Raw genomic sequence first — 23,348 nt, 5'->3', positions numbered from 1 at the left:
TTTACTTTCACCATTTTCTTCCAGCCCATTTGCGTATGTGGATCCCTTGCACTGTAACATGGCCTATTTGTACCTTGAACTGCTCAAAGACTCCCTCAACGAGTATGCATATGCAGCAGAGCTAGCTGGCTTGAACTATGATCTCCAAAATACCATCTATGGGATGTATGTAAGTACCCAAATCAAGGAAGAGCTTAGAGCCTTAAAACTACTTCCACTCATCAACATTTTTACATTGATTTGATGGAAGGACTTTCATTTAAAAAATGGGTCTAAGGCTGTTATTCCTTTTGATCTTGGTTATTAACCATCCTTTCTTTAATTTGAATTTTACGTTGAATTTTGTTCAAAGTCTTCAACAATCTTTCCATTCATACTAAGTAAATTTTCTTCTTTATTTTTATATCATTCATGAAATTAATTAGTTGTAAGATTTGTTCCTCCATTTTAAAAACAAAGAAAAAAGCAACCCTAATCCAAGCTTACATATTTATTTCAGTTTGTCAAATATCTACTAAAACCTTTCTGACCGATGGGGCAGAAGGCCCCCGTGTCAGGCTATTCATAAGTGGTACCACTTCAGCTGTCCTGTTCAAGGGCTACTGATCATGAGGCTGCATATACATACTCTTCAGTCATGTTTCTTCATCCATTACTTTGTCACTGCTTGAGGTATCAAAGCATTTCTTTTGTTTTTCTTTTTGTTAGTCGCTACATTTATGCTGATCCTCTCCATTGCAACATGACATACCTGTTTATCAGGTTATTGAAGGATGATTTAAAAGAGTATACATATGCAGCACGCCTCTCAGGTTTGGTCTATGGCATTGCATCAGGAATGAATGCAATACTTGTAAGTAATTAAAAAGCGCAGGAGGAAACGGAACAGCTTGGGAGTTGTTGAGCTTGGAGAAAACATTTGACTTCTGCATTTCTAAATGAGATGGTTAATGTTTTTTTCCTTGCAAATATCTCATGCATTAAAGGCAAAGCAAAACTGAATTTTAATCAGTACTGAGAGATCTGCTGGAGGTTGCAGTGCCTCGTGAACACGTGTGTGGTGTAGTTCTTGCCGTCTAGTTCACAGTTTTACTTGCTTGCATGGTGATCTTGAAAGTACTGTTGGTGGTTTCTGTATAAAAAGATTAACTTTTCTGTTGAATGATTCTCAGCTTTACAGATTATGTTATAATTCTCTAATTCTGCTATAGCGAGCTGTGGAAATGGATTGTGCATGTGTTCGTTAGAATGCAATGCTAGATATTTATGGCTTTTTCTGAAGTGTTTGTTTTTATTAAGTATTTTATAATCCGTTTCAAATTGCCAACAATACTTACTTGATAAATACTGGTATTACAACAAATGGTTATTTCTTACTCAGTTTCTCCTATGAGATTTATGATAGGAGATTGTAATGGTTGCTCTTGAAATTGTTAAAAGCTTTTTTTTTTTTAAACCATCACTTTATACCAAAATGTGTTCTGAAATTTCCTGTAGAAGTATTATTCTCCAAAGCATATTAGTAAGAAAATATGCTGTATACTGTCTTTACATTTTCTGTATGAAAGAGAGTGCTGCGATTTAATTTTTTTTTTTTATTCAACGCGTATCTCATTTCCTGGTAGCATTCACTTATTTTACTGGAAACATGGTTATCTCTCCTCAGTTTCAAAGGTTGGTGATGTTTCCGTGGTCAGAGTTAATTCCTTTAAAAAAAAAAAAAAGGGTGCGTGTGCATGTAATTATTTTTAGTCACACTTTAGAAGAACTGAGTTATTTTAAATATGAGCTGTTCTTGGTAGGGTCTCTATATTCTACTGTAAAGATTCCATTTTCGCGTTTACTCCATTTTGTATCTGGGAGCTTCTAATCTTTTTCTGTATCACAAGAAGTTTTATAGTCAGTGGGTGTAACTGAACAATGGAGACACTTCAAACAAGTGCAGATGCTACACTGCAAACAATCCCCCAGTGATTGCTGGTTTGGGTTCTTATGCTAATTTAGGTATCGGCCTTTGTCATAAATCCATTTATGATAGCTTTTTCTTCAAGTTCATGGTTCAGGTATGTTTCAGCAACTATAGAAGAAAAAAAATCTTACTACTGGGAAGCAGGAATTCACCTGTATCTTGGTTTGTGTCTTAAAATTTAGTTTTACCCTTAATTAAACTGCACAAATCCAATTAAGTTCCTGTTTCGAGATACAAGATTTTGAAGGTTTTTTCCCCCCAAAAGGCCTTCTATTGCCTTTTTTCACTCTTCAAACTTCCTGTGGCCTGATGCAATCACACAGTCATTTATAAGTTTCAATATTTGTTTTTTTTTAAATGACCAAGTTTATTTCATGTATACTTTCAAAAAAAGTTTATGATCAGATCAGTATCTCCTAGGATTGCAACCAAACCCCCGGGGTGTTCCAGCCCAGCACTGTCCCCGTTACGTGTTGTGCTGCTGCTGACAGTACCCTCTTCTGGTAGCACCATTTCATTCCACTTACGAAAACTATTCTTTTGAGTGACAAGATAAGCATGAAACAAGGTTAAACGTAAACTGGAGAGAATACTTAAGAAGGCTGTGAATCTAGATTTCATTACTAAAATGAGAAACCTAGAGTAAAAGCACTTTGGTACTTCAAATGTACAGTTTACTGGCTGGACTCAATACTTGCAATCATTAAAAATCTGTATTCTGAGTACAGTTTGCTTACATCAACATGATGTTCCATTAATTCCCTGCATTCATAACTCCTGGGCAAATATGCAATATTATATTCGTCAGTTACCTTTTGATGGGTAAAGGGATTTTATTTCAGAATGAGTTAATGTTGAATGATGTTGAATTTAGAGTGTTGAAAAGTGCATTGTTCATTGAATTACACAAGACTTGATAATTGTTTCGTTATTTTATCTTCCACATCTAAAGAAAATTATGCACTTTTTCCATAGCTTTCTGTAAAAGGTTACAATGACAAGCAACATATCTTGCTCAAGAAGATCATTGAGAAAATGGCTACTTTTGAGATTGATGAGAAACGATTTGAAATTATCAAGGAAGCGGTAAGCTACATGAGAAATTTACATTTTGGAGTAATTTAAAATTTAATGTTGACTTGAAGTGAAATCTGAGGGCTGATTATCCATGGAAATATGGAGTGAAATTCTGCCTCATTGGGAATGCAGAAGCTTTTTCACTTTTGTCTTTTTTTTGTGGCCATGAGTCAAGGTAAAAAAAACCCAACCCACAGGTCTGTGAATGATCTGGTTTTGTTGGATGGTTTTCTTTTTGTTTCAGATATTTCCCTGATTGTCATTGCAGTTTGCTTGAACTTTGTCTCTGTATTACGGCTCTTTTGTCATTTTATAGACTTTTGTTACATAGGCCATTTGTATATGTAAAATAAGGACAAAATACAGAAAAGCCCTGTCAGAGGGGGAGGTGGCGGTTTTTCCCCTCGTGCCCACACCCAACGGGTGCAGGGGCACCAGCCTCTGCTGCTGTTTGGGACAGGGAGAAGGACTCAGTGAGTGCACAGCAGGATTCCTACAGCTTCCTGCTCCCTGCTTCTCTCTCGTGTACCCTGAAATGAGTTACTGTTCTCCTGGACTGGAAATGATCCCAGCTTGCCAAATTATTAGTTCGCGCTTTCCATTTCCTCTGATAGAGGAAAAAGGTTTGCTTAATTTGTGAAGGTGCAGCTGGACTAAGAGGAGCTTCTCTGGAGAAGCTCACAGATTCTTCTCTCATGCCTCCTTCATCCAGGCAAAGAATGAAAACGTTTCCCAGATGTTCCTGCACTTTTCTAACCAAGTCAGCCCAGGGGAGCAACTGGGAGAAAAATAAATTTTCCATTAGCTGTATTCCCCCACTCCTGAACAGTCATCATAGAACGTGTATTTCCTGGGTAGAACAACTTTAAATAAGTACTTAGGTCTAACTACAATAATTTAATTTCCAGTCATTGATTTTATGAAGAAGTGTGGTTTCATGCCCATTTCAACTACCCAATGGTTACTGCTTAATCCATAGGCTCAGAAGCCCACACTATTGCTAGGGTAATTTAATGCAACTTTTTTTACAGGTCTAACAAGCCAGAGAATGTTCTTGATGTTTGAAATGTATGTTTTTGATGATATAGAGAGTACACGGTTAATATTTCATGTTTAGAAATAGAGTTCTATACTTTGAATGTAATTATTTTGTTTTAGTACATGAGGTCACTCAACAACTTCAGGGCGGAACAGCCTCACCAGCACGCAATGTATTATCTCCGACTCCTGATGACAGAAGTTGCTTGGACCAAAGATGAATTAAAAGAAGCGCTAGATGGTAATGTTCTGCCAGCTTTAAACTTTATTATTTTTATCTTTCCTTATGGAAAATGTCTTGTTAATAAACTAATGAAGGTACCCGTTTTGAACTCTGCCCGTTATTCAAGTGAAGCCCCCTCAGTGCCAGACCTGAGCTGATACTGGCGGATGTCAATGCCTCTGCACGTGTCCTCCAGTTTCTAGAAAGTCTAGTAGTTCAGGCAAAAGGCCTTAAATGGCAGAACTTGCAGGTGAAAGTTCAGGCAAAGCTGGAGCAGCTTTGTGGGTGTGAGCCTGGGTACGGTGAATCCAGCGCTTGGCCAGCGCTGCTGGAGTGATGTGGCTCTACCTGACATCGTGCAGACGCACTGGAGCGTATCCGCATTGTACTTGCCAGTCGGCCCGCTATTTTGTTGTTTCCTTGATCAGGGAATCCCCGCTCCTCTTTCTGTAGATAGTAAAGAATTGTAGATAATAAAGAAAAAATACATAATTCCTGATGATAGTAAAAATAATAAAGACCATTGTGGTTCTTAACAAAGAGCAGATGGCCCACTGTATTTTTGTGTAAATTTTTTTTTCCCTCTCTCTTCCTCTCATATGCTCAATGTGACCGTAATCTTTTGCATTTTTAATAGGCAAAAATTAAGAGTAGGATTATACAACAGTAAAAAGTTGATTTGGAATCAGGGGAAAATGTGGAAATGAATTTTCTATTGATGGTCAGTAATTACAAATGGAGATGTGAGCTTTGGGATGAACATCCCATCCATTCAACCATCCTTCCTTCCTCTCCTATTCCATTGATTCTATATGTTAAGCTGTACTTTCCATTATATATGAAAACTGCTTTGCCAAGACAGGCACAGAATGTGTGTGTGTGCACATGCGCACAACTGCAAAAGCATTTTTCAATATATTGTGTGTACGAGTACATACCCACAACTGCAGAAATATTTTTCTTGTGTATTGTTGTTGCAAAGATACTATCAAAACACCACATTTGAGTTGAGGTTCTTTTTGCAGTCTAGATGGTAAATGCAGAGTGTGTTTCTCAAGCTTTATAAACTACGTGCTGCTTGTGAAAAGCTAAGGCTTTGTCTTGGAACACCCCCTGAACGATTGCAACAGTTTTCTCTGGAGAATGAATGTTTGTTCATGATTGGAAAGGCAGCTTTTTTTTTTTCTTCCTTTTCTATTTGGAATCTGGGTCAGACAGTATGTGAGTTCTAAGCGAGACAAATTGTATGATGAGTGCTGCTATTTAGACCTGGAAGCTTTCCAGTGTTGCGTTTTTAAGGAGACATCCACTTTTTCATGACGATGAGTTTCTCCTTCTCCAAGAAATGCACTGTATCTAACAATGAGATAGGTACTACTTCATGTAAAAATGCATGTCATTGATTTAACTGTCTAAATATCTATTCTAGATGTCACTCTTCCCCGCCTCAAGGCCTTTATAGCTCAGCTGTTGTCACGGTTACACATTGAAGCTCTTCTCCATGGCAATATAACAAAACAGGTTGGTGTGATACTTCCTATAATAAAACAATTTTTGCTATCATGGTGTCATTTTTTCCACTTCAGATTAGGCTAAGTGCTGCCCTTGTATTGCTTTTGGAACCTTAATAAAAAACAACTTACGATCTAAACATTTTAAGGTCTATGTTTTGTGTTATTACTGTGATGTGATTGAGCTGCATAAGGAACAATGCACTGCAGGTCCTGCTTTTCCATTTTAACCTGGATCTAAGATATTTTTTTTTCCAACTAAAATTAAGTCAAAACTTACATACTTTTGTGACACCTTTCAATACTGAAAATTTTTTCAGGGAATCTGTACTTTTTGAAAAATTAGATCTAGCTGCTTAAAATTTGCGTTTCTTCTTGAGTTAATTTCATTCGGGTATTTGTTTTTTGGCTTGCTTTTATTTACTTTTCTGCAAGCGGATAAATAGTAGACTAATGCTGTTCAGAACATCTGTCTGAACACTCTTGTTGTCAATGTTTTGTTTTAATATTGAATTGGAAGACTCTTTAGTATTTTTCTCTAACCTTTCAAACTGTGTTTTGCAAGATCTCAGTCTTTTTGTCTTTGATACTGGGGGACAAGAGGGCATATGTTTATGAAGTTTTCAGACCATTTGTGTGTTTTTGATAAGATCACCTGTGTTGTGCGTTTGTGGTAGTGCAGACTAAGAACTTTTGGCTTTCTGCCTAAACTGCTTTTTAGCAAGTTACTGTAATTTCCAGTATGCAGATTACAAGAACACATAACCCTTAACAGCTAAAGCTTTTGAAGTTAAATCCTTGAATGAAACTAATGATTTTTAAAACTTCTACTTATGATTATTTTTTTTTAATTATTATTTTCATCCATCAAATAAAAGAAGGCATCTGGACAATGAGTCCTCATACTACCAGTGCATCAATGGAATGCGTATTTGAACATAACCATTAATTTGTTTTCTTAACGTTCCATCTGCTGAGATGTCACTTGCTTTGCAAATGTACAATGTAGGTATCTGGTTTTTAAACTTTGAAAGATGTGCACATCAAAGTGGTGAAGGGAAAGGGAAAAAAAACCCCATTGAACTTTAATTTCAGAAGCATTGGAGAGGAGTAGAATCAGTTAAACATGTAGTCAAGATAAATGTAAAAAAAACCTGACAAAACTCTTGTCTTCCAGGCCCCCACTTCCTCTCATCTACTTAACTTCTACTGTATTTTTATTTAATTACAATATCTCTACTTTTCTATTCCTGATTTTTTTTTTTTTTTACTTTTTTCTCCACTCTCATGCCACCATCAAGAATTGAAAAGTCTGACCCTGCAGTTAGGTACAGACTAATGATAGTTAAAAATCCTCTTATGTTTGCTCTTCCAGGCTGCGTTAGGAATTATGCAGATGGTTGAGGACACTCTCATTGAGCACGCTCATACGAAGCCACTCCTTCCCAGTCAGCTGGTGAGATACAGAGAAGTGCAACTTCCTGACAGTAAGTTAAATTATTTACTTTCAATATTTTAGTGCACAGTAAATTGAGATTCTTTTTGCTAATAGCATTTTAAAATGAATATTACTCTGTTGCTAGGAGTTTGTTTCGAAATCAGACTTACTTCAAATTATTTTAAACTTCAAAACTATCATTGGAGTGTGGTTTCGTTAATAAAATCGTACAGTAATATAATAATATTTCTGGTATACTTGAAAATTAATTTGATTTAATGTTTAATCTGTGTATGTAAATCGGGCTTCTTGGTGGTTGGAATGAGATGATCTTGAAGTGAAGGTCCCTTCCAACCCAAACCACTCTCTGATTCAGTCCTGATTCACTCGATATAATTTATGGAAATAAGAGCCTTGTCCCACGCTCTGCTATACACACCTACTATGCACATTTGAATAAGTACCCTTCTTTTTGAGTATTAAGTGACCATTCGGTGGATTGTCCTGGACGACTCTCGCTTTTTTGAGAAAACTGAAAGCTCTTACACAATTAACTTTGTTTTTTTTCTAATATAAATTCTTTTGGTCTCGTAGTGTTGTATGCGATTTTACTTCTATTGTGAAAAAAAATTCTTATCTATAGGAAAGGCTGTTCAAGGAGTTGCTGGGAGTTGCACAGAAGTGATGACATACATAGCTGTATGGCCAAGGCCAGTTGCCCATAGCTGATCGTCAGCCTGGGGGAACAACCAGATCTCAAAGCAGCTATTGGTATTAAATGCTGAATTATATTTAGTGTTCAAAAATGTTTCTGATAAATTGTCTTTAGAAACTGTTTACCCAGCAGAGGCAATGCAGAATTCCATTCCAGTTCCAAAAACATTTGCTTGAGGAAAAGCAGCCAGTTTCAGTTTACTTGCTGAAATGCTCAAGCTCTGACATTTCGATGTGTTAAATAATCTTTTCTTTACTTGTCTCACAAAAAGTATGCTGTGAGTGGAAACTCTGCTATAACAGTCCTAAACTATTCATTATCATTCCATTCCACAAGAGAGAGACCATTATCTTTTTAATTGTAGACAATAAGAACGTACATTTTAATAAACTTCAATGTTCTGTCTTTCAGGAGGTTGGTTTGTATATCAACAGAGAAATGAAGTCCATAACAACTGTGGCATTGAAATATATTACCAGACAGACATGCAGAGCACTTCTGAGAATATGTTTTTGGAGCTATTCTGTCAAATCATCTCCGAACCATGCTTCAATACTCTACGCACCAAGGAGCAATTAGGTGAGTTTTCCAGTGGCGATGCTGTGTCCATGCACACGCACCCACGGGAGCTCACACTCAAGCGAGGCAGGACGAGCTGTTCTCTCCCTGCTTAGAAAACGCCATCTGAAGGACAGTTGGTAAATGCAAATAATTTTAACTGGTAGTGACTCAAAGGAATGTTACTGTGTGCAGACTCTGAATTGAGAAGAAGCAAACTTAATTTTTGAGATGTCTGAAATCTCTGAAACCAACTCTGGCGTAAAAAAAGTTCACTCACTGTACAGAAAATTCCATATCTAGAATTTTTACCAAAAGGAGATTAGATCAGTGTCCTAAATTTTAGATGATCTTAAAGAATCGGTAGTAGTTAAGTCTTTCTTGCTCATGATCCTACTTCCAGGTGCCCTTGATGATTCACAAGCTCTGCCTTAGGAATACTGCTGTGTGGCTAATGGTAAGCTGCCATGTTGGTGAAGACCTAAGTACATTTCAGTCTTTTTAAGAATACAGCTGTTCACCAATAAGTACAGGTAGTTGTTACGTGACCCAGTAAGGCTGAGAAGCGGTAAGGTTATTCTGAACAGGGTAACAAGGCCGGACAGAGGCTTTGCGTGGCTGAAACACTGGTGAGGAGGAGTACGGTTTTCCCAAAGGTGAGAGGCAGGCGAGTGTCTCGGGGAGATGACTACAAACTACCAGGGGTATCGGGCAAGATTAGACTTTTTGTGAGCAAATAGCAGAATCAGCCGTGCCATACTCATCATAGGGATGTTAACTATCTAAATATCTGCTGAAAATGGGGCAGGACCCAGATGATTCAGCTGGTTTTTGGAATGTGCTGGTGGCAGGTTTTGCACAGAAGTTGGAAAAGAGGAGGGGGAAAACTAAGTGAGGAAGAACTGTGTGAGTGTGTCCAGTGCTGTGTAACCGCCAAAGAGACAGCTCACAAGACTGAGGAAGGAAAACAGTAAAAATACCAGCAAAATTCAATAAACTTCATGGAACTGTTTGTAAGATCTCTGAGAAAGGTAAAGGAAAAAGAATTTAGGAGTTAGCAGTTGGCTAACCAGTAGAAGTAGTATCAAGAACTCATTCAATAAATGCTTTAGCAGTACGAGAAAAAGGAAAAGTTGTTAATGGTGGGGGAAAAGAAAAAAAATGTTTTAGGATGGCTTTTTTAGTTTCCACTTAAAATGTTAACTGTGACTAGATGATTTCCGAAATAAATACCAGGGATAAAAGTCCAAGGCTTACCTTTGAACAGGAAAAGAACAGATTAAAGGTTGTACATTAGAAGCTTTTAAAGAGTTCAGGCATGATGTACTCCACATTATATTTAAAAAAAAAAAAAAAATTACGAAATCTTGGAAGTAGAAGTCTTATAACTAAGAACTTGTGGATGATAGATGAGGTACTGGAAAAATAAGCATGGGTAAATGCTGTGTGTTTCCTTAAAGAAGGAAAGAGAAGAGCAGGGAAATTACAGATCAGTCAGCTTAATTCTAATTCCTAGAAAATACAGAATAATTTATCAAAGCATTTCTAAATTCATAGGAGGTAACTGAGAGGCTATTCCTGGACAAACTCTGGTCAAATTAACCTAACTTCTTTTTATGCAAACAGAGTTTGGCTGTATGGATGGAAGTAGGGATGTCATGTGACTCTTCTTGATAATGTGAAAGGCACGTAATGCTCTCAACGGAGCTTGAGAGCGGCCTGGGTGGGAGCGCTGCACGTTTGCGTGCAAGACTTTGGAAAGTCATGACTGGGGAATCGATAAAAATAGTCGAAAAATAATTGAAAAACAATGTTCTACAGAGTTCTGTTGTGATCCAATGCTGTTTAATATTTTTGTCGAAACTCGGGATGATAGAAGAGTGAATATACTTACTGACTCTTCAGATAACACTGAGCTGGCAGAGGCTGCGAGCCCGTGGGAAGGTAGAATTAGGATTCAAAATCAGTTTGACATTTTGGAAACGTGACCTGAATGAAGACAAGATGCAGCTTGGTAGGAGCAGTTTGTCAGGAGTGATGGGTGGCACAGGCAGGAGCCGGGAGGCAGTGGCCGGGCAGCGGCTGTGTGAAGAACAGCCTGCGGTAGGAGTGGGTCAGGGTAGAAGGTACGTTTGCGGTGTCACGCTGCTCCGCACACGTGGGGTGTATGAACAGCAGCTCCGAGGTGCACATGCAGTAATAGCCCTGTATTGTTCAAAATACTGTTCTAACTTTGACATGAGCATCAAGGAATGATTAGAGAGCTATAAATCAACATTTAAAAGTCTGAACTGTGAGACAACTGTCATTAAAAGAGGGGAAAAAGACTGAAGAAAAGGCTTGGGTGTTGAGATAAGCAAAAGCTGTGACAAAAAGGAAGGGAACAATGTTGCCTTTGTATCTAATTGATAAGATGAGACATAGTCGTCTTACATCTTAATGGCAGCAAAGAGAATTCAGATTAGATGTTACGAAAAAATAGTAATAATTTCCTAATATTGAGTCTAATGAAGCACTAGAGTACAGCCTAATTTCTGGTTACCTACTCCTGATGACAGAATTCCTTGTGCTCTGTCTTGGTCTGCCCCATCTCCTCCTCACCCCTCCCCTGAACTGGTATTTACCTCAGGGAAATAAAGACGTTTTCAAAAAATACAGTGACATATTTTGAAAACATGCGTTATTTAATGTACAATACAGAATTAAGCTTAGCATAAAACTACATTCCTGTCAAACACGCCATGTTTGACAAACAATGCTGGAACAAGGGATTTCTTTTAATTTGTGACTGTTCTTGTTTTACCCAGGTTACATCGTGTTCAGTGGCCCACGTCGGGCAAATGGCATTCAAGGACTGCGATTTATTATCCAATCCGAAAAGCCACCCCACTATTTAGAAAGCAGAGTTGAAGCGTTCTTAAAAACTATGGAGAAATGTATAGAAGACATGACAGAAGAGGCCTTCCAGAAGCACATCCAAGCTTTAGCAATTCGTCGTCTAGACAAACCAAAGAAGCTGTCTGCAGAATGTGCTAAATACTGGGGAGAAATCATTTCCCAGCAGTATAACTTTGACAGAGGTAAGACAAATTGTGCTTTCTATCACACTGAATGCTGTAGTTTGGCTACGCTTTTGACTGTTGAGTGTCATATTCATTTGGGAACAACTTAAGCTTTTACATGGCCTGCGCCTGATGTAGTACATTTTTTGTGACTTGTGTCCTGTTAAGTTGTATTTCTTCCTCCTGCCCTGGGAAAATACCTTATTTGTGGAGCCTGTGCCCTCGCTGCTGTGGGAGCTGTCAGTGATAGAATAAACGTGTTCCTGATGTTCACATACGATGGGGGGTGGCGAACGCCCCGTGGACCTTCAGTTCTTCCCCTTAAGGCTCAGGGAGACACGGAGCAGATCAAGGGCTGGAAGTGGTTTGAATGCAAATTCCCATCTCACAAGCTCAGATTTCTTCCTGTGACGTTCAGGCGTCTGTATTACACGTGTGCCTAACACTAGGCTGAGGTGCATTCACACACACTGACATTCCCGACGGTGCACATCCTCATACCAGCCCTGTTCCTCTCTCCGCTGTGCAGCTCTTCTGGGGGAGCGATGGCGGAGGCGACAGCAGGTACCTTCACTAACGTCTGACCTGGCTGAGCTTAGAGTAGCCTTGAGGAAACAGTAATTGTTTGGTTTTTTCATCCATGATACTTTGGAGATTATAAACTTGCAGAAGACCAGCTGAGATCCAACTTCTGTGGTTACCTTTTTGGTCAACAGTGACTGATGGAACTGTTCTAATAATGAAGAATTTTGAACTGTCACCTAGCTTGGTCTCGAGAGAATGAGAGCTACTGATGAGCTTCCATCTCTGAGCGCAAGGAGTGATGTGGAAACTTAACCCCTCAAGTACTTTTTTTGCATCTGATGAAACAGTTTAGTTTTTCTCTGCCTTTAGTGTTTCTGGTTTTACCATATTTGTATCTATATTATCTCTCTGGAATTTCTTACTGCTAGCTGTAGCCATATCATATCTAAATCCAGCTCAACTTTACTTTTTCTCTTGACTTTTATATCTTTAATTCCCCTCTACCCACTAGTCATTATATCTCGTTAATGATACTAATATTACTACATTCGTCAAAATCAGAAATTCAGCCTTAAGAAATGAAAAGGTTTTTTTCTTCAGGTTTTTACGTTATTATTATTACTTTTACTGTTTTACTTAATTTAAAAAAATTTCTCCAAAATGTCATCTAATTTTCCAGACTGTTTTGTTGAATTTTTTTTTATTATTTTTTATTTATTTCCTCTGTATAGAGCTTCATATTAATTACTTCTAGCCTCCCTCACAGGCTTGTTAGCTGCATATTTGTTCTCTTGCATGCATTTCTTTCTTGAACTTTCTGCCAACCCTCAGAAAAGCAAGCAAGCCTACAACAAAAAGCATTCCTGTTTATGCAGCAGTGATATAACGTGATGAGTTCATTACATTTTGATTTATATGAAGTGATGCAGCTACTGAGACACATTGTCCCCAGTATCTTAAATGCGATTATTCCTTAACAGGTATGATGTAGATGCCATTCCTTACATTTATTTAGAAATACATTCTACCAAAGTTCATCCTACCCTCCTGTGTCCAGCTGCGGATAAAACGCATCTCTAATCACTCTGCATTAGAAATATGTGACATTGACTTGAGATAACATACAGAAGTAGGCATAGCTTTTTTAGCTACTGAATAACATACAGTACAATCAGTATTCTTCAAATATGCATTTTTTAGTAAGTTCAATCAAATGGACTTACTGAAGTATAATTTTCTGCCAAGCTTCTGATGACATTTTTAGTGATCTTAGTATCCTTCAGACCTCTTAAAGAACCTGAAGGTGCATAAGTCCATGGGACCTGATGAAATCCATCCACGGGTCCTGAGAGAACTGGCGGACGAAGTTGCTAAGCCCCTCTCCATCATATTTGAGAAATCGTGGCAGTCTGGTGAAGTTCCCACTGACTGGAAAAAAGGGAACATAACTCCAATATTCAAAAAAGGAAACAAAGAAGACCCGGGAAACTACAGGCCGGTCAGTCTCACCTCTGTGCCTGGCAAGATCATGGAGCAGATCCTCCTGAAATCCTTGCTAAGGCACATGGAGAATAAAGAAGTGATTGGAAACAGCCAACATGGCTTCACCAAGGGCAAATCGTGCCTGACAAATTTGGTGGCCTTTTACAATACTGCCACAGACTTGGTAGACAAGGGCAGAGCGACTGACGTCATTTACCTGGACTTATGCAAAGCATTTGACACTGTCCCGCACGACATCCTGGTCTCAAAATTGGAAACTCATGGATTCGATGGATGGACCACTCGGTGGATAGGGAACTGGCTGGATGGCCGCATCCAAAGGGTTACAATCAATGGCTCAATGTCCAGGTGGCGGCCAGTAACGAGTGGTGTTCCGCAGGGGTCGGTACTGGGACCAGTACTGTTTAACATCTTTGTCGGTGACATGGACAGTGGGATAGAGTGCACCCTCAGCAAGTTTGCTGATGACACCAAGCTCGGTGGCGCAGTTGACACGCTGGAGGGAAGGGATGCCATCCAGAGGGACCTAGACAGGCTGGAGAGGTGGGCTCATGCAAATTGCATGAAGTTCAACCAAGCCAAGTGCAGGGTCCTGCACCTGGGACGTGGCAACCCCAGGCACAAATACAAGTTGGGTGGAGAATGGCTGGAGAGCAGCCCCGAGGAGAAGGACTTGGGAGTGCTTATGGATGAGAAGCTCAACATGAGCAGGCAGTGTGCACTGGCAGCCCAGAGAGCCAACCGTGTCCTGGGCTGCATCAGGAGAAGTGTGGCCAGCAGGTCTCGCGAGGTGATTCTGCCCCTCTACTCTGCGCTCGTGAGACCCCTCCTGGAGTACTGTGTCCAGCTTTGGAGTCCTCAACACAGAAAGGACATGGACCTGTTGGAACGGGTCCAGCGGAGAGCCACGAGGATGATCAGAGGGATGGAGCACCTCTCCTATGAAGACAGACTGAGAGAGCTGGGGTTGTTCAGCCTGGAGAAGAGAAGGCTCCGGGGAGACCTTATAACAGCCTATCAATACCTGAAGGGAGCCTACAGAAGAGCTGAAGAGGGACTCTTTGTCAGGAAGAGTGGTGACAGGACAAGGGGCAATGGTTTTAAATTGGAAGAGAAGAGATTTAGATTAGATATAAGGAAGAAATTCTTTACAGTGAGGGTGGTGAGGCACTGGAACAGGTTGCCCAGGGAAGTTGTGGATGCCCCATCCCTGGAAGTGTTCAAGGCCAGGCTGGATGGGGCTTTAAGCAACCTGCTCTAGTGAGAGGTGTCCCTGCCCATGGCAGGGGGGTTGGAACTAGATGATCTTTAAGGTCCTTTCCAACTCTAGCCATTCTATGATTCTATGAGTATTAGCTTGGAAGTTAACAATGAAAAGCATATAATTTGCAGTCAATTACAGTATCTGAATTTCAAATAAAAATACTTTGAATAAGTAATGTGCTAATAACGAGCTGTGATTTGCAGACTTGTTCTAATTTTTCCTATTGTTGTGCAGATAACATTGAAGTGGCTTATCTAAAGACCCTGACCAAGGACGATATTATACAGTTCTACAAGGTAAGTTACTCTTGTAGTTAAAATCTTACTGGAGAGAGATGTAGATACCACTGGATGTTATTTGGGTGAACTATGAAAGCATATACTGATGCCTGCTTCAGGTAGATGGTATGATTGATGCAGATACCTTAATAATAATTTTGTTTCCTGAATCCTACTTAGTTTAATGGCAACTAGTGTACTGTAAAAATTGTGGAGGATTGAGTGTTGTTGTGTGGTGTGGGTGTTTTTGTTTTTTTTTTCCCTTACTGGCTCTTATTCTTCTCCCGTCTCATTTATCCTTTCTTTCTGAATAAAAAATGTGCTACTCTATGACCAAGCTTGGCCAAAATTGCAAATTTGTTCTTTTATTATTTTTTTTTTTCTTCAACCAGTAAATGATTCAACTTATTTTGTGTGCGTGAATTGTGAATGAAACAGATATTTTTAAATCTTTGTTCACTGTAAATCAACGCTTTTTTTTCTTCCTCTCATAGTTAGGCAGAACAAAGGAACAGCATAACGACGCAGTAATTGTACACTGCAACTCAGCATGAAGTTGCTAGAGGGATACCTAAAATAAGCAATTGAAATACGAGGGGCTGTCATCCCCCCCCATGTCTTGTGTCATCGTTGTCCCTCCCCCAAAAAATAAAAATTTGGCCTCATTCTTTTTGTTTTGTAACAAATTTCATAGGCATTGATAAGTCACTATGTCACAATGTGTACGTACCGTTTTATTACTTACGGAGCAGCAGATAGCTCAGGGAGTCACGTAGATCTATGTCTTTGCAGCTTACTGGGTGGAGAAATGTACTCTTAGATTTTTCATTATCCAAGGTCATTTTTACATTACCATCTATTTTTATGAGATTTAATGCATAAAACCGGTTATTATTTACAATGCACAGTGAAGACCAACATCTTTGTTTTGTATTTAGTAGTATGATAGCACGGGTAAAGATTTGCAGCAAATACAAACTTAGTAAATGGAATCCCAGTAGTTGTTGTTTAATAAATGATAACTTGATCAAGTATCCACATTCTGATTTTTGTAGGAATCGATACTATTTTGCTTTCACTAATGTTCCACTATTCCAGAGCAGAAATCCCTGGCTGGACTGGTGAGCTGGTCCCACTGAGTTTGATAATTGTATTCAGGTTGATGTCCTTTCAGAGGCTGCCAGGGATTGAAAATTCTGCAGAGATTCTAGGTTGCATTTCTGATACTATGACAGTTAATGGCTCAATTCCTCGTACTTCCAGTTTTTTCCGAGTCCCACACAGTACATGAATTTTTTAACTTCATTGTAAAATAATCCAAAGTACTGTGTGGATGACTTCTAATAATATTTGAAAATTCAAATATTCCCAAAACTCATCCCTCATTTCAAACCTTAAATTCAAATTTAAATGGTCTCATTCCTTACTATAAATACAATGTCTGAAGGACTGATGTGTTTTACTGTAGGTGCTGTTGGCAATAGATGCTCCCAGGAGACACAAGGTATCAGTGCACGTCCTTGCAAGGGAAATGGATTCCTGTAAGTACTGTGCTGAATATTTTATTTAATCAATTCCTGTGTAAGCAAGTCACAGCTAAAGAAAGGCGTGCTACACCAAACAAATACGCTGTAAGAAAAACTCAGCTCTGGAGATTATATACTTTTTCAGAGGAAAAAGTCTTTCTTTTTATAGGTTTTCTTCACGTGGGTACTTCAAATTTTCTGATTGATGTTTGTGGCCAAGTTCTTCAGCCATTCTGAAGTATATTGATTAAAACACTGTATCTTAAAATAGCACTTCTTTTTTTCAACAGGATATTTTAAAACACAGATAAAACTCTGTAGCAGTCCTATGGGGAAAAACAAAATTAGGATTTGCAGTTATCAGTATAACGTGGGTTTGTTTTTTTCTGACAAGCAATGAACGTCCACAATTTTATTCAAGCGCTTTCAAAGGAATGGAGAAAAAAAACCCCACAAACCAAAACCAATGCCAAAACAAAACCCACAGCCCTCTGGGACTGTCAGACATCATATTTAAACTTGAGAAAGTCAAAAAGTTTCTTCAGGTTTTATTATAAGATAATCTAGACCAGATGTGCATTGCAAACTGTTGTTTCATTTTCAATTCAAGAAGGAAAAGGTCAAATGTATTGCTGGTTAATATAACTAAACTGAGAGGAAAAACTTCTATGTTGTTTTGTGCGGATTTTTCACCAGTTTGTACTGGACTTAAATCCCAGCATGTAACTGGCTGCAAAATCAAGAATGTTAAAGGTTTGTCTGTAGAACAGAAAGAAGCAGGTAGCTGTGTGCCTGTTGTGAAACTCCTTCCAGTTTCATTGATCAGTAGATTAGCAGTTTTTCTTTCTACGTTCTCTTTATGTGCAAGTAAAATGAATAAAACCCACTGCCTCAGCACATGTTCTCAAGTCAAATCCTGGATTTAAGCTCTTTTTATTTCTAAAGACAGCTATGGAGTATAAAAGCAAAACGTTCAGAAAATCTTATTTAGAGATGCTTTAAAATTAATAACCTGTGCTTATATAGATACCTGTCTTATAAAACAGTTTATTATGTGAAAGGTATTGATTAAATTATGGTCCTGAATTAATTTTGATGATGTTAAATAGGCCCTGTTGTTGGAGAATTTCCATGCCAAAACGATGTGAACCTGGCACCAGCACCACCACTACCACAGGTAAAAAGAAACACCACACAGAAAATCCCAGGCTGTTTTCTTAATCTGGAAGTTTAGTATCATTAAATACAAGTTTATAGGGAGAAACAAACTTCTGGAAATTCATGCTGTTGTGGGGCTGATGTTTCAGCTCTTGTCCACATGTATTGTCATCCTCAATAACAACAGGGATTGGATTTTTCCTGATTTTTTTTTTTTTTTGCTTTTTAATAGTCTGTCCTGTTCCCTTTATTCCTTCTATTCCATCGACATGAAATCTAATAGTCGTAGTTCACTGATTATCTACACATGGAGTAAACCACAGGTTATTATTGTTTGAAAATACTGATTGTATATGACCAGATGTATCAAGTGCAGAGAGAAAGATGCATACGCATCAATACATTTATCATCTTTGTTTAAAAAAAGACCCCAACCCCAAACTAACAAGAACAATACCTACTACTATTAAAATATTAATGCACGTTCCTGTCAATATGTAACCTGTGGAGGAAGCAATTTGACCAGTTCTGTTCAAGAAGTATTACAGATGTCACTGTGCAGTTAGATACGAGAGCAGTGGGCCCTTACGGGGCCTTAAGGGAATTTTCTTGAAGGAGGATGGTAAAGTTCGTCCCAATAGATAATTAACTGTTCACAATGCTGTAGTAGGTCTGTGTTCTTCCTCAGTCCTTATAGGTGAAAAAATCATCATGGGTGGAAATTTCTGTATGAATTATATGAGAATATATTAGCCATTATGACTGAAATATGAAAAAGTTACTTTGTTACTGCAACTAAAAATAATAGCTCATAGAATTGCTATTGTTTTTATGATCTTACCTCTGATATTCAAAGGGTGGGTGGGATGCTCTGAAGTGGAATTTGTAAATGAAAAGACCTCTGCATTTACTAAAGTTCCTGCCATTATTAGTAATGCAATTACTGCATTATAGCTGCTGTTTTCAGTTACACAGAATAAATACGAACCCATTTATTTCATAAGAAATAACAGTATATTTTGGGTGATCCTGTAATCAAGGAATGTGCATCACTAATATTGTAGAAAAGAGCAAGAAATATGTGTTTATATGTAGCTGTAGCAAAAGTTGAAAAAGTGGGGAAACTCTCATTTAAAAGTATTGAGCAGACTTTTTCTTGCGGTCGCTTCTTTGCAGCCAAGCGTGATTGAAAACATGACAGAGTTCAAGCGCAGTCTCCCGCTCTTCCCACTGGTGAAACCACATATCAATTTCATGGCTGCAAAACTGTGAAGAGCCCCAATGGATGAAGAAATGCAAATGATCAGTACTGACGTGGTTTCAGGGGACTTCATGATGAACAAAATTATTAAAGATCATTAGGAGAAGTGGTTCTGTCTGTTATGAAAGTCCTGAATCCCTTCTTGGTTCATTTGGCATTAGCTGTGTGTTAGGGATAGAGAGTACATAAAAATCAGTTGTGGTCATGTGTCATTTATATTACAGACAACCTGTTGAAAACCAAAATCAACTGAAACAATAACAACAAAAAACTTGTAGATGCAGTATATTTTTAAAATAGTACATCCCTTCAAATTTTCATTTTGATAATATAAGCCTCCACAGCAAACAAAATCGTTTGAAACGCTCTTGTTCCTCCTGAAAAACACCATTTAGTATCCTAATAATTATGTTATTGGGGTCTGGAGGGGGTGAGAAAAGTAGGTCCTTTTGGGGATGGGGTCAACAATTTTTCTTAAAAATAGAGAGTTTAACTTTTTTTTTTTTTTGAAGTGATGTGTTGAATGATACTTTTTAAATTGATCTTTAATGCAACCAACATATTTTCCCTTTAAGTTTTATGAAGACCAGTGGAGGGGAAAAAAAAAAGGAAATTTGACAACACAGTAGTAAGTGAGAGAGTTGTCTTAATGAGAATAATTGAAGATACGGGCATGATTTTAATCTTTCTATACAAATTTGGGGACATTTTATATTAAAACTAGTAAAATGCTGGAAACACTTTAATAGCGCATCTTACTTTTGTTACGAAAGTGTTGTCCCAGTCTCTCGGTACCATCAACATCCTGTTCAGTTTTTCAGTGTCACAGTGAATTGTTTCCATTTGGTATATGAAATACTTTACTTGGTGTCATTTTTTGTCTTCAGTTGTGCGTGTACCAATGAAGAACTCGGTCTGTTTTGCCTCATCTGTTATGTTAGGTCTCAGTCCAGCAAGTACTAGTGCAAATACCTTTAAGCCCGTGGCAGTTCTTGGCTCAAGCACGGGCGAATGTCAGATATGGGCCCTGAAACGGGTCAGACCGCATCTGGTCCCTCGTCCTCAGGAGTCCTTCGGGACATCACAGCGCTGCGGTGGCACGGGGTGCGGGTCAGGCTATGTCACAAAGGGTTTGTTCCTGCTTCTTTTAAGAAGGCTGTGCAAAACCCAGAAGGATCAAGGATTATGCTGAAATACTGTATGTATATATATTCTATAATTTAGTGACAGAATAGATGGTGTCTCATCTTCACCAAGTTCACTGACTTCCACAGAGCGATCTTGTGCTTGGAATAGCCCCCAAACAGAAAAAGGGAGCGTCTCACTAATTACTGAGTTCTCCTACCTCTTTAATGCCTAAAGTGGATTGTAATTATTCAGACAGGACAGAGTATGCAAAGCACTGAAGGTACAAATTCTGCTCGCCAGGGGTGTTACTGAGAGCTTGCTTCTTACTAAAATAAGCTGAAAGGAAGGCAGCGGTGTGACACGCCGCTGTCACGGGTCGGAGTCGTGGTACACGCCATCGGGCTGTTCTTGTCAGTGACCCATGTTCTGCACTGGCTCTGAGGCCAGATTCAACCAGTGCTCCATAGGGCACGGGCCTCACGTTGAGTTTATCCAAGAGTCTCTTCCCATTGAGTAAACACAGCGTATTTAAAAGCTGTTTTAAAGGTTAACAGGACACGTTTCAACATCTTTTTAATAAATTTGATGACAGTTTGTGATGTAACCTGTTGCCAAGGAAGGCCACTAACATTTTCTTGTAGCCTGAGGAAGAAAAAATTAAACATAATACAAGCAAAACCAGTAAAGGTGTTCACCACGTTTTTCATGGATCCTTCACATAAAATGGGTTTTTTACCCTTTTGCATTTCGCTTTTGTTTATAGTTTTCCTTTAGTAAAAGTTCTTGTATTATATATATTAAAAGTTTTGACAACATATTATAAAAATATATATTTTGAGATTTAGTATTTAAACATACCACTCTTACGGTGAATAAAATAAAATGGCTTCTATTGTGTGTAAAAATAAATATATATATATTCATGGAATTACTATCAACTCTAATTTTAACAAAATATATAAATAAATTGGAATAGCAGTGTATTTAACACAAGCTCACAAATCATGTTTTCCAGAGGAAAAAATGTAGAATTTCAAAGTTCTGTGACTGGATGTGGAAGCCCATGTAGTTTTCCACCAACTCTTAATTGCTTTTAAGTGTTCTCCAGCATTTTACAGTTTCTGAGTTTGATATAGCAGTAAATTTTGAAAAACTCAGGCATACTAATGGGTTCATTTTAATGGATCCAAAGCTGCAGTGTCTACAAGCAATAAAAAACTACCTAGAATACACTGTAATTCAATTTTAGTGCTTGTTAATTAGTTTATGTAAGAAACCATAAATTATTATTACATAACTGTAATTTTTGCAAGTGCTATTTTAAGCAGTTGATGTGGAATTGGGTGCATGTGACACAGCCAGTATGACAGAGTGCTAGAGTTATTCTGTTTACAATAAACAATCTGAATTTAATGTTTGGAGTTCTTAATTTGTTTCATTTTAATTTCTTGCATACTGGTCATGTTACATCTATCAGTCTGTGCATGTTGTTTGTTGTAGGTGAGCTGCGATTTCCTGCTCTCCAGTGCCTGGACTGGGCAGGCTGGGGGAGTCACTGCCCCCTGTGGTGTCCCGCACCTTTTGGTAGATCTACCTCTGGTGCTCGCTGAGTGTATGAAAACTTAGTAATATACAGGTAGAAATATTTGGACAAGACAGGAATTTAATTATCCAGCCTGAAACTGTAATTACAGAGGGTGGCTGCAGCCAGACGGGATTGTGCCCAGTACAGCTTCACAGGGTTGCTTTTGAGAAGTTGCTTTCCCGGGTCGTTCCCTTTGCTTGGTGCACACCGAAGGATGACGTTTGGAAAGGTTGGGAGTGAGCGTGGTGTTTAGAACAGCACATAGTGTCCGCTCTGCGTTCCGATAGCACAAAGGTAACCGGCAGTGCTTCTGCGGCTCCGAGGGGCTCCCTGCAGTCACGGTTGCCACGCTCAGCCAAGAAATAAAGTGCCTGCAGCCCCCTGGAAAATTATTTGTCCCCAACATCCGGGCTTTCTTTCTCCACTCCCAGTCACTAGGGATCGGTGTAAATCTTGACTCATTGGTATCTGTCTTTTGCGAAAAATCAAGCTGTCCAGATTTACTTAGACTATTGCTGTTAGTCCAAACTTACTACTGTTGCTGTTAGCCATAAAAGAATGCTTGAGCTTATTCAGAATATTGTTTAAGCTTGGATGTGATCAGCCCTTATTGACCATGTGTTGCACAGCGTAGTCATAAATGTGGAGAAAGCATCATCATACCTTTTTAACTTCATTTATTATTTTCTAGCTCTTGTTTTAACACAAGGTTAGCCAAATTTTACCTTCTCTCTACCATTTAACTGGTTAGTGTATTGCTGCTATGGGTCCACCGTAAAGTGAAAAATCATTACCTTTTACATCGTTCTTCATATGTTTTTTCCATGTTTTTTCAGTAGCTGACCATTGAACTGATAAGGGGTCACATACAGTGACACCTGGTCCTTCCCTTGAGCTGATCCCTAATTTGATAATCAAATCCAGCTCTGAAATACTTTGTTTTCCAGCCAGCGTGTAATCTCGTTGCTGGATGCTGCACAATGCAGGCATCTCTCTGCTGTTCTGAAGGAAGAAGGGATCAGACACTCGGGCACCTTTACCACCTTGCACGTCACTTCAAAAGACGCCTGGCCTGTGCGGATTCTGCTGAAAGGCTTTTGTTTAAAACATTTCAGAGTCTACTGACCACGCGAAGAATTGACACGTAGGTTAGAGTACGTGCTGTTGGTGGACTATAACACTAATAGTATGTGAAATCTGAATTGCAGTTCAAGGGAGGAAGTCTGCGTAAGGCCAAAGGCCCAGCAGAATGGGAAATGATAAACCAACTTACTTGAACTCAAGCATTGAAACAGAAGACTGAAAATATTTATGACTTCTGAAATTAGTATTTCTAAGCCACCCAAGCCTGTTAACTAGAATTGCAGCATTGAAGGATGTAGACACCACACTGCTGAGCATTTGCTGCTGTTAACTTTGAGGACTCCCTCTTTAGTGCTGCAGCGCAAAATTCTGAATTAAATTCCTTAGTTGGTTGTGCGATGACTGAGGGGAGATGCACAGCTCCAAGGGGACTTGAGGTTTCTGCT

At 38.8% G+C, this 23,348-nt stretch overlaps 1 protein-coding gene across 3 annotated transcripts in view; it reads left to right on the top strand.

Annotated features, from left to right (window-relative positions):
• IDE (insulin degrading enzyme) overlaps positions 1-21,645 on the top strand; it is a 58,634-nt gene extending 36,989 nt beyond the window's left edge. For 2 of the 3 annotated variants that reach the window (XM_074155121.1, XM_074155124.1), the window contains 11 exons: positions 25-169; positions 2,945-3,055; positions 4,205-4,325; positions 5,737-5,828; positions 7,194-7,305; positions 8,383-8,550; positions 11,337-11,609; positions 15,118-15,179; positions 16,630-16,702; positions 17,797-17,864; positions 19,022-21,645. In XM_074155121.1, the coding sequence (XP_074011222.1) occupies positions 25-169; positions 2,945-3,055; positions 4,205-4,325; positions 5,737-5,828; positions 7,194-7,305; positions 8,383-8,550; positions 11,337-11,609; positions 15,118-15,179; positions 16,630-16,702; positions 17,797-17,864; positions 19,022-19,117 (1,321 nt within the window). In that variant the 3' untranslated portion in view covers positions 19,118-21,645. Of the gene's footprint in view, positions 1-24; positions 170-708; positions 854-2,944; positions 3,056-4,204; positions 4,326-5,736; positions 5,829-7,193; positions 7,306-8,382; positions 8,551-11,336; positions 11,610-15,117; positions 15,180-16,629; positions 16,703-17,796; positions 17,865-19,021 lie in introns of all 3 variants that reach the window. The other variant, XM_074155122.1, reaches the window with a different exon arrangement.
• Positions 21,646-23,348: the final 1,703 nt, after the last annotated feature.

Source organism: Numenius arquata, chromosome 10 (assembly GCF_964106895.1).
Source record: "Numenius arquata chromosome 10, bNumArq3.hap1.1, whole genome shotgun sequence".
NCBI classification, from domain to species: domain Eukaryota; kingdom Metazoa; phylum Chordata; class Aves; order Charadriiformes; family Scolopacidae; genus Numenius; species Numenius arquata.
Note: the sequence above shows the minus strand (reverse complement) of the source record. Positions and strands in the feature narration are given on the sequence as shown.